The sequence below is a fragment of the Artemia sp. Qi Xiang Cuo genome, chromosome 2 (genome assembly GCF_049724085.1).
Source record: "Artemia sp. Qi Xiang Cuo chromosome 2, ASM4972408v1, whole genome shotgun sequence".
In the NCBI taxonomy this organism is placed as follows: Eukaryota; Metazoa; Arthropoda; class Branchiopoda; order Anostraca; family Artemiidae; genus Artemia; species Artemia sp. Qi Xiang Cuo.
In genome coordinates, this window is record NC_142795.1 from 50,076,993 (window position 1) to 50,089,226 (window position 12,234).

At 32.1% G+C, this 12,234-nt stretch overlaps 1 protein-coding gene across 3 annotated transcripts in view; it reads right to left on the reverse strand.

The window, feature by feature from the left end:
- Window positions 1-12,234, reverse strand: part of cno (adherens junction formation factor afadin) — a 148,239-nt gene that overhangs the window by 52,134 nt on the left and 83,871 nt on the right. For all 3 annotated transcript variants that reach the window (XM_089101622.1, XM_089101608.1, XM_089101615.1), the window contains 3 exons: window positions 9,417-9,652; window positions 4,080-4,183; window positions 2,405-2,539 (listed from right to left, as the gene is read on the reverse strand). In XM_089101622.1, the coding sequence (XP_088957748.1) occupies window positions 2,405-2,539; window positions 4,080-4,183; window positions 9,417-9,652 (475 nt within the window). The remainder of the gene's footprint in view (window positions 1-2,404; window positions 2,540-4,079; window positions 4,184-9,416; window positions 9,653-12,234) is intronic.

Below are 12,234 nucleotides of genomic sequence, written 5' to 3' on the forward strand. Positions count from 1 at the left end.
TTTTCCTTTTGAAAAAATTTCACCCACATTAGCTAGGAAATAATTAACCTTCTTTCTTCTTTCATACCGTACTTTTGTTGAAGGTGGCTCCCGAAGTCCAAACATCAGGATGGGAGGAGTGGAAAGCATGGTCTGGAGGGAAAAACCTCCATTTCTTGTCGAAAGTTGTTTTATTTTCGAAATGTCCGAGCATTTCCGGGAAGCTCGAGAAGCTGTTGCTGTATAAACATAAAAGCACATTTTCGGAAAAAAAGGGACGGTAAATGGGAGAAGATGACCATAAAGAAAAAAAGATGGTGATATTTGTGTGCAGACAATTTGTCGCCCTTCTATTAGATACACTGAACTTTTTTGCGGAAAAAAATGCTGTAATAGTACTGGGTTTTCTCAAAAGTGTTATCGACAGAGAAAAGAACTACCCATGGCAAGTGGCAAGCCTGACGAAAAGTTAATGAGGGACTAAAAAAATAATATTTTCATATTGGAGAGCCATTCATTTTCTGGACTCAAAACAAAGAGATCTATCCGGAACTACTAGAAATCACTCGAAAGCCTCTTAGCGTACTACTACTAGTGACGAGCGAACAGGCATTTTTGATCTCGGATTATTTCAGGCCAAAGCTGTATGCCTGGACAATGACCAAACAAGGAGAAAGCACAATTTTTAAATGATAGCTTTAAGGCTTGAACAACTGATACTATAATTAACTTTTTGATAATAAGCAAAAACTTATCATTTGCATTTTTTTTTTTTTTTTTTTTTTTTTTTTTTTTTTTTTTTTTTTTTGTTAAGCTTTAAGTGTTCGAAAAACAGCTGGTTAGACAGCTGTTTTTTGGACGAAAACAGCTATTTTCTGTTTTTGCCAAAAAAAAACAGAACAGAAATAGGTCTTCTGTTTGTTTGTTGACCTGTTCTGTTTCTGTTCTGTTTTATTCAAGTCCTGTTTATTTTATTTTTTTCTGTTTCTTCAGAAAAACAGAATAGTGCCCATGCTTACTTAGCACTTGAACTCAAGAAATAATTTTTTCATTAGAATACTTTTTATTATTATCCCACATAGCACACTACTCCATCACATTTTCTCACATAATTTATTAAAAAGAGTGACTATGACTCCCTTTGCCAGGTTTGTATTCTCCAAATCTACCTATTTAACGGCACTTGCAGTACCTTTATCTTTCTTCTAAATTAAAAAAATAAAATGAAATCCTCAAAAATGTTCTTTTGCTTAAAAATTTATCTAAATATTCGCTTACAAAATTTCCATGCCCAGAAAAATCACTGACATCTTTTGTAATCAGACCTCCATTATTTTCAATGGCATCAAGACTCATTGTCTACTCACTTGTACATATTTTTCAAAAAAAAAAGATAAAAATTGAAATTATCATTATTTAACACACATTAAAAAATAAACATTTTAAAGCGCTACGAATTTTACTTTTTTAAGCTATTTCCGCCATTTTACATAAAATATTGATTGATATATTTAATGGAACTCTTGGAGAAACAAATCCGTTAGCGGGCAAAAGATAACCAGTGTCCCTGAGGAAATTAACTTCACCTTTTTTCTATACATCCTGACTAAACAAAGATAAAAAAGAAAACCGGGCTTTCCTTGAGCACTTATCTTAACAAAATGAAAACACTGAATTTATAACAGAGAAGTATCAATGCAACAATCAGTTTTACATAAAGTCGGTGGTTTTACATCAGTAACTGAACTCAAACCACTGAGTAGTTTATAGTAGTTTCTACTGTTTAATCCATCTCAATTTATTGAAAAGTATCTTCAGAGGCTATACAAGAGCTTCAATTTATTGATGGATTTTATCTTAATACTAAATGCTTGTGAATAAAAAAACCTAATCAATATTTATCTATCGATTTTATAAAATAGGCCTACTTATTAAAGTACTTCAAATACTACGTAAGGACAAACTATGTACTTCAGTCTTCAGTACTTCTTAAGTACAATGTTGTTCATGTACTTAATACTTAAGTAGAAAATTTAGAAGTACTTGATACTTAAAACTTGTAGAAACCTGAAGTAATTATTGAGACACAGACCACTAGTCACTGTTATTATTTAACTTGTTACGTTTTTTTTGGTAAATTCTGTCCGTGCATCACAAGAAAAATAAATTGCGAATAAAACTAAAAAAGCCAGCTCTATAAATAGTTTTCAATAATTTCAAAAATCTCTTTTATTTTTCTTGACATTCAGTAAGATATGCTTTCTGCAATGCGAAAACCCAACTTACAATATTCCACAAAATAATTTAAAAAAGTAGCTCTGTCATGAGATACGAAAAAATCAAAAAATTGATGCAAATGATAATTGCCGATTGCTAAATCAACCAAAAAAAAACCTAAAAGAAACTTATAAAAACATTGAATTACCTCTGCCCAGCACTTCCACCGGACATTTGCGAACGGTTATCTTCCTGACGATTTAAGCTTGACGTTGATACGGTTTCAACATGACCATCTACATCAAAAGTTGTTTCAAAATTGCCAGCCCCACTTGAAACCGGTCTGTGATTACAATAAAGTAAATTAAAAAGGGGAAAGGGTTACATTTTACAACTTTTATCTAAGTCAAACAACACAGACTTAAAAAACATGTCCACTAATATTTAAACATGTCCACTAGTTAGCGGCCTTGATAGCTACGGAACGGTTAAGTTTAAGCTTTCATTTGTCTCGTGTTTTTATTCAGCTATTTTTTATTTTTTTTGCCTTATTAGTGATTTGTTTCTCTTGCCTCCCTGCGGACAACCGTTACTTTTTAGGAGAGGTAGTAATATATTTGTTCATATTATTTATGTGTTTTTATAAATATCAATGATAAAACCTACCTTATTGGTAAGGCCTAATTACTTTTCTTTTTTAGTCGTTTTTAGTGTACAAATTATTATAATATGATCAAGTTTTGACGAATATCTGAAGCTTTACGTCAAGAGCCGAGTGCACCGTTGTAAATCAAACGCATATTTGTAACCCAGCCTTGAGCTTCCCGCATCTCACCTAATTGCACCGCAACTCAGCTTAAGAACAACTCAGAATACTAAATTCCAAGCCCCCAAAAATTCAACTCCGGAATATTCAACCTATGCAAAATTAGAGCTCATATTCATGTTATTTCCATTCGTTTTGAGTTTTACTTTCTTATTCATTTTAATTTCTGTTCGCATTAGGTTTCTTTCGTAAATTTACAGTACTTTCTGATTCTTTTAAGTTTGACTTCTGATCCTTTTCTATCCATATGATGTTGTAACATGGCTCTTTACTTTCCTCTCAAGGGCGCATCCAGGATCTTGGTAGGGCGGTGGGGAGAGGGGTACAATGAAAACTTCAAAAACGCATCAAAAATTGTTTATATGCATTTTGATACGTTTTTAAGAGTTTTTACCCTACAAAAATTTCGGGGGAGGAGGTCAAACCCCGTACCTCCCCTGGATACCCTCCCACCCACGCGTCGTTTCATTTAGAAAGATTTTTCTCCTAAAAACTTTTTTTCAATTCAAACAAGCCTTAGAGCCATACCCATAGTAGAATAAAAGGTGTACGGCATACAAACTCGAAGATCTTTTTTTTATTGACCCAAAGATAGCTATTTTCTCTTATTAATTTACAGTAGATATTTCATTAATTTACAGTACTTTCTCTTCCTCTTAAGTTTGAATAGCTCTATCAAGTTTCTTCTCATACTACATGGTAATACTGCTCTTTACTTTCCTTTAGAAAATTTTGCCCTAAAAACTTTTTTTTCTATTCAAACAAGCCAGACGACCATATCAGGAAACAGAGTAAAACATAAAGCCTCAAGCTCTTCTTTTTATTGATCAAAAGAACGTTACTTAATATATTTCAAAAACCAAATGTGCGAATGCTGCACCAAGGGAACGTCACAATGTTTTACTAAACCATGCATATAAACCCCTTCTTAAGCATATAAGACTTCTTACTGAATTTAGTTGGATATTTAGTTTCTATTCCCAAAAGTGGCAATGATAGTAATCCTACAATTTTAAGGGTAGAATTATAGCAAGATACATTTATAAATTTTCCTTACCGCTCGTTCAGCGTTGACTCTGAGCCGTATCTAGAACTTGCCTCTTGCACGGGTTCCATGTAACGGTATGTGTGCACACGACCAAAACGAAGGAGAGAGCCATGCTAGAACAGAAAAATTGCAACTAAAATACTAACCGGACCCAAAGGAAGAACTCAAGGTGGGTCCTTGACAAATAAATAAATAATTAATTATAAATAAGCCAATAGACATTTCATCAGCTTACATAGGCAAAATCACGAAATACATTCTAAAGTTACAGTACAAATAAGAAAATAATTGTTGTACAAAAATATTTTGTACAAATAAAGTACAAAATAAGACCATGTTCTGTTGTTTATTAGGGATTATCTTTAACATATTTTCTTGTTGTCAGAAATGATTCCTGTAGGAAGGATTGAAACAAATACTTAATTCCATTCTCCTTCAAAAGGAGAACTCTATTTTTACAAAACAGCATACAATTTTACTTTAGGGATTTCAAAGGAACCTAAAGCATAATTAACGGTTAACAATTAGGGAATGAACAACTGAGGTGAACAAGTGAAAAAAAAAGTTCAAGGATGTGGCACTAGACCCTTAAGGTCCGAACCGGCGGTGCTGATCTCCGTCTCAAGGCCCTTCGTCCAGGAAGTGCAATGGGGGATGGGGGCCTGCCATCATGCGCTTTCGCACACCCTTCCTGTTCACTTTCCCCAGATTTCTCCAGGTACCCATTTAGAGCTGGGTCGATGCAGACCCAGATGCACAAGTCATAAACAAAGAACCCAATAGAGCGGACGTTCCAAACTTGTGTTACGGATACCCTTGGGCTGCAAGGTAAGCTAACTATTGGTGCAGAAAGTGGTACAAATAGGAGTGTTCACTCCTATACCATTTTACGACTACATTAGAGATGTATTTTCCTCTTACCAAAAATAAAGATCGCAAATTTTTGACTTCAATCGATTCAAAAAGTCATCTTTTTTTCATTTATATCAAAGTTTATCTCATCAACTCACAGCAGCATTTGTGCATCTTATTCCGATTACACATTCAAATCCATTGTATAATGATTTGCTGAATATATAACTTCCTAACACTGGAGTCAAAATAATACTTATGAAGGATAATACTACAAGAAAATGGGACACATAAAAAAAAAATTCTCACGTTATACCAAAATACAGCTTTCAGTTTGGTAACATGTAATCTGATAAGATCAATTAAACAAAATATTAAACCACAAGTCTATATCAAGTCATATGTTCTACGTAAAAAATCATGAAATTATCAAGACGACAATCAAAGTACGTCGGCTGTTTTCTCAGACTAATTTAAAAATTATTTTCCAGAAGATATTTTTCTAAGGAAAACAGAGAGCGATAGCTGAAACGAGCAGAAATAAAGTCATTTTGTAAGCCAAGTTTCGTCATTGTTTTTTGTGTGTTTATTATATGTTGTAAGTTTATATATATATATATATATATATATATATATATATATATATATATATATATATATATATATATATATATATATATATATATATATATATATATATATATATATATATATATATATATATATATATATATATATATATATATATATATATATATATATATATATATATATATATATATATATATATATATATATATATATATATATATATATATATATATATATATATATATATATATATATATATATATATATATATATATATATATATATATATATATATATATATATATATATATATATATATATATATATATATATATATATATATATATATATAAATATATATTTATAATATATATATATATATATATATATATATTTATATATATATATATATATATATATATATATATATATATATATATATATATATATATATATATATATATATATATATATATATATATATATATATATATATATATAAAAATATATAATATATATATATATATAAATATATATATATATATATATATATATATATATATATATATATATATATATATATATATATATATATAAATATATATATATATATATATATATATATATATATATATATATATATATATATATATATATATATATATATATATATATATATATATATATATATATATATATATATATATATATATATATATATATTCATCCGTTTAATCCCAAAGCAAAGTATCTGTTTAGCCTCATACATTAAACTTAAAACGAAAAGAAATCGAAGCAAATAACAGTAGTGCTACCACCCCCATAAACCCTCGTAAGGCTAGAGTGCCATTAGGGATTGACTGAAAACAAAATACATTTTTACCCATTTCTTTTTTTATAGTAACATAAAAAATTAAAATATAGCTTAAACTTAAAGGATTTCCTTTATTTATATATCAGCATGTTTGAAAGAATCCGTTTGGCATGATTAGTCAAACATGCAACAAATTTACATCAATAGTTTCTTCCTCATAAATCCATTCTTTCCAAATTTATCGGAAATAAATTCGCGATTCATTTGTTTATTCGCCGATTCAAAATATTGCTCCAGCAAACTATACAGACTGCTGAAGACATTACCAATCGATCTTTTAAAAGCTTCATTTAGCCATTAGTTTTCTGTAGTGTTAAATAAATTGGGATCAAGGGACAAATAGTGACAAAAAAAATGACCTTTTAAAGTAGTAAAACTTAACTAAAATTAATCGTAAAACTAAAAATAAATTTCACAAATACATCCATTTTAACTTGTTTTTCTTAATTTCCTATAAACTTAAATAGTGTTTTTGATTTTGACAAATATGACCACGCTCTTCAACATTTTCACAGTGTGCACCACTCTTATTTGTAGCAACTACCGTTTGTTTAATTTTAATTTGTTAACTAATTTCAATTCCTGTTCGTTTTAAGATTCAGGTATTCAGTCACAGTGATTTTTGTTCGGTTTAAGTTTAACTTGATAATTCATTCTTTTTGCTCGTTTTGGGTTTTAATGACCCTCTTTATTTTTCATTGAACAAATCTTGTTTTCAGATAAGATTTTAGAATGAATATAATTTATTATGCGTTAATCGTAGGAATATTTTTTTTTACGCTTTTCTGCTTAAGAACCAAAATTTTGGATTGCAAGTTAAGTTTTAGGTAAAATTGTACCATTTAGTAAAAACTTCGATCAGCCGTAATTTTGTACAATAATTTTTAAAAGGGGTTTTTCTTATAACAAAAGGGGGGTGGGAAGGGGGATTTATAATCATACAAATTGGAGATTTATGACTGTTGATCTTATATAAGGCTGATTCCCATCCTGTGAATACCCTCGAATATAGACATGAGGCTTCTTGGCAAGATTCTGTGTACATACCTATGTGTAGACAAGACAAGATCTTTTATTGACAAAATACATGATAAATAACTTTCTAAACTGATCGACGGGGAGCAGGGCTCGATGTATCGGCCATAAACAGAGATAAGAAAATACCGGAATAAAAAAGAAAGGATATCAATAATGAAAAGAAAAACATACAAGGTAGAAGATAACAGAGGAGGCCACCCCAGCGCGAGAACACCAAAACAAAATTTATACTAATATCTATTATTCATCAATCCCAACATCCAGACAAAGAACTATTTTTGAAATATGTTTTTTCGAAGAAAATCGACTCTTGAAACTTGAGAACATTTCTACTAAATTAAGTTTAATTAAAATAGGATGAATCTGGTATCTGATTGAGAATCTAGCTCTTTCTGATTTAATTGGGGGAAGGTGATACTTCTTGGAGCTGACGCGGTGGGCAGGAGAAATGTGAGTCTCAATTATACCCAAATCATTGAAATAATTTATTGAAGATTGGATATCATAATACCACATTGCTGTATGCAAGTCGTTCAGCTGTTTGAGATTAAGTTTATTGAGAAAAACATATAAGGTTTGGGTTTTCGAGAGATTTTGAAGCCTCACTGGGCGATGAACAAAAGTACCCAGAATTCTAATTGCCTTATCTGAAGAGGTTGAAGATGTACCATAAATGTGTTGAGATAGATTACAGGACAATAATTAAGATATGATTCAATTAGAGAATGGTATAAAATTTTAAGGATGGAAAAAGGAAACACATGTTTCAATCTAAGAAGACAACCTAAGTTATGGGCAAGTTTCAATCTCAAACAATCAGAATGCTTACGGAAAGATAAAAGCTCATCGAGAATAATCCCAAGGCAACGAAATGAATTTACTCTTTTTATCCTACTTTGGTTTACAATTAACTCTTCTACGGTAAGTTTATTTACTGTCCGCTGTGACCGCCCGAAAATCATGAATTCAGTTTTAGAAAAGTTCGGAGTCAGGTAGTTACATGCAAACCATTTATTCAGAGATTTCATTGCTGTCGCCATTTTCTCAACTAACAAAGATGGGGTTCTGTCTTTTACCATCACCGCCGTATCATCTGCAAACATTACTGCTAAGCTACTATCTTGAGGGTAAAAACCTCGGACGTTCATTTATATAAGTCAAAAATAGTAACGGCCCTAATACTAATCCCCGGGAGACTCCAATATCATCAATAATAATAATGCTTGATAGGTGCCCGTTTATTTCTACCTGAATTTTTCGACCATGTAGGTAAGATTTTATTAGATCTAGGCCTTTACCTCTAATACTTGTGTTATTAACCAAAGAAAGCCAGTAGTAAAAATTTCTTTAGGGAAGTCAATTTGACTGTAATTATGTGCCCATCAGATTCTAAACAGATCTAGGTGCTTTCGTGAAAAATAGGCCGGGCTTGGAAGTATTGTAGGCCACTGAAAACTCGTCCCCTCTATCTCCTTGATCAAACTTTACACCCCATAAGATTGAAATAAATCAGAGCCATGTTGTGCTAAGGTCAAGATCAGGAAAGAGGCAAATGTCTCTGCAAATCATCATTCCCATATTCAATTTGTCCAAGATAGTTGACCTGTAGGTTTCAAGGCTCATCGAAAAAAAGCTTCCTAGGTTTCTGCTAAAAAAATTTTTTTTTTTTGGGGGGGGGGGCTGTTGAAGCATAGGCGGATGTTGTGCCATCTATCATGTAGACTCAGTACATAATTCCGGTTCGAACAAGCTGCAATACTCAAAGCTTTCTACTAAATTTTGGCGGGGGGGGGGGGGCTTCCCATATAATGAAATAGCAAATTCCCATATAATAAAATACCTTCCAGAAAAAAAATGTGTAAAATAATCTTACAATATTGTTATTAAGAACGGTAGTAGTTGTCGAGTCCTTTCTGCATTCATCCCGGAAAATAATATATATAAAAGAATTAGGCAAGAAAAATATAATTTATTTGATTAGCTTTGCCTACCTGTAATATTGTTGTTTCAAAAATTCTTTGTCCATTCACGTGTGTTTCCGCATCACGGCTACAAGGGGTCACTGTAACAATCCCTTCGGTATGGGCAATCACACAATGTCTAGATAACACAGTTGGGCCATATAACTGCAGTGAATCACCCCCCAGGCATCTTTCCGATCCAACTTCTGTAACATCCATCTGAAGTCGATGTCTTTTAGGTTGATTATTGCGCATTTCTGACCCATCTAAAAATTTCAAAGTTTCTAACACAACATTTATATTGAAGCGACTAAAACCAGTAGCAATAAATTCTAATGGAACAATGAACCGGAATCGGAATCGTGTGAATTGAGGTTTATCAAAAGACTCGCATCGGGATCGAGTAATTTTCCCATAATTCAGATTTCCATAAAATATAAAACTGGCTTTTTTAAGTTTAAAGCTAGCACTTGAAATCTCCGAGACTCAATAATCAAAATTTCATGCAAGAATTTGCAGACAAAATTGTAACTTAATTAGTCACTTTATTGTGAAATAGCCTAACGAATAAAACGGGAATGATTGCTAGCACTTGACAATGCTCGCTTTTATCTCAGTATTACTCAAGAAAGTTCAGTTACAACTTTGACATTTAGTGTACAGCATATTGAAAATTTGAACCAGATTATTTTTTTCTTTTTTTCTTTTTTTTTCTTAATTAAAGCTCTCAGTCCACTAATGATATCAGGGCAAAATTTTAATTTATTTATGAGACATCTTTTTTGCTGAATATATTTTTTATGACGCATCCATTACAGCTTGGAAACGTTTTAATCCCTGTAACAGTTTCCAGAACTAAGACCAGGCATACCCGCGGGGCTTTATCTCATATTAGGGAAACACTTAAGAGGGAGCATAACTTCGAAAAACATGCAAATTATATGAAAAATATAGAATATTGTAGGAAAAAAAATGCACAAATCTCAATATTCTCGGGACCACGGGCTGAGCGTCCCCTTCTCTTTTGTATACCCCTGAAAAATTATTAATATGTGAAATGTACATATCACATGAGACAAATCTACAAAGGCTCTGAAAAAAGGAGTGGTGTCAGATCGTATACTGCAAGATTTGATGGGAATTGAACAGTCATTTCGCGAAGGACTAGTTTTATTGTCAGATGATTTTCTATGAATTCTGCCAGTTTTACCAACTAATGAACTTAATATAAAATCTCAAATCATCAACTCTTAAATTTTCTCCACACCGCGCTTGACTCTGGTTTGATTCCTGCTGCTATATTCCTAGATGTCCGTAAGGCTTTTGACTCTTTAACTCATGAGATTCTGCTGTATAAGCTATCACACAATGGTGTAAAAGGACAGGCTCATGCTTGGTTTGATTCCTATTTGTCAGGTAGAACTATCTCCGTAGATTTGCTTTCCCGCTTTTCGTCTGAAGTTGAGTTTGGTCTTCTTCAAGGGTTTGTTCTTGGACCGTTCCTGTTTTTGATTTATGTTAATGACCTTATGGTTGAGGTTAAGAATCAAAACCTACTGTTTGCTGTCGCCTATGTCATCCTGAATCTTTCAATGCTAAAAAAAATCCATCGTTTTCGCAGGATGTGGACACTCTCGTTGCTTTTGCTGATGACAGTACCATTGGTACTGCAGTAGGTACTGAGTCTGAGATGCTTTCCAAATTAGTTGACCTTTTTGAGAGAGTCGTTCTTTGGTTCGATTCAAATTGCCTTGCCCTAAATGTTGCTAAGTCAAATTTTTTCATTATTTCCCGTATTTCTCTGGCGTGCCCTGATTTAACTAATATCCAGCTTTCAAGGGGCTCTCTCAATAGACCTAAGGATCGATATGTCCGATTTCTCCGTATTCTTGTCGATGAAAACCTATCATTCAAGCATCATATTGGACTAATTAATATGAAGATCTCAAGGAGTCTTGGAATTTTGAGGAAGGTAAACCGCATTTTTTCTGGATCAGTTTTTAAAATTCTGTTCCATTGCTTAGTTCAGTCCTACGTCTCTTATTGCCCTACAATATGGATGTCAACTTTCTCTTCTTTTTTGAAACCATATTCTATGTTATATGATAAGGCAAGAAGGGTTATACAGGAAACAAATTGTTCTACAACTAATCCAACTAGCCCACTACTTGATTTGCAGTCTCTCTATATTCTTTCGTGCGTGTCTTTCACTTTTCATCAACTTCATGGTGATGTTCCCACAGCCCTTCAAACTACTCCTTCTTTCGTCACTGATAGGTCTTCACATCATCTTCGCAATTCAAGGAGTATTAATATTTTATTTACTCCATCAGTGAGGTCTGACTTTAATCCATTAACTGCTTGTCATATTGTTTGGAATAGCCTACCTGAGTCAGCTCAAGAATGTCACTCGTTTGGTAGTTTCAAAAGAATTTTAAGAATTTTTTTATTGTCTTGATTTCTCATTTTTATGTAAATTTTTTTAATTTTATCATTATTATCTGGGGGGCGGGGGGGGGACGGGTAGCCTGGGTTAAAAATGTTTGTTGTGAGGGGTATTGAGAGTTTGTTTAACATTTTTTGTGGCTTGATTTCAAATATATATTTGGAATTTTGTTTAATTCATTGGATTGTCCTAAATCTTCTTCTTTTTTTTGGGGGGGGGGGTCTCTTAAATTCGTTTTTTGTTCGGGTCTTTTTTTTCCTTTTTTTTCTTTTTTTTGTGTGTGTGTGTGTGCATTGACACTTTAAAAGGTTGAAATGCATTATATTAAAAATACTTTTCTTCTTTTTTTAGTATTTGTGTCATTTCTGTTTTCTCCTGGCCATAGAGCCTTAAGGGGGATTC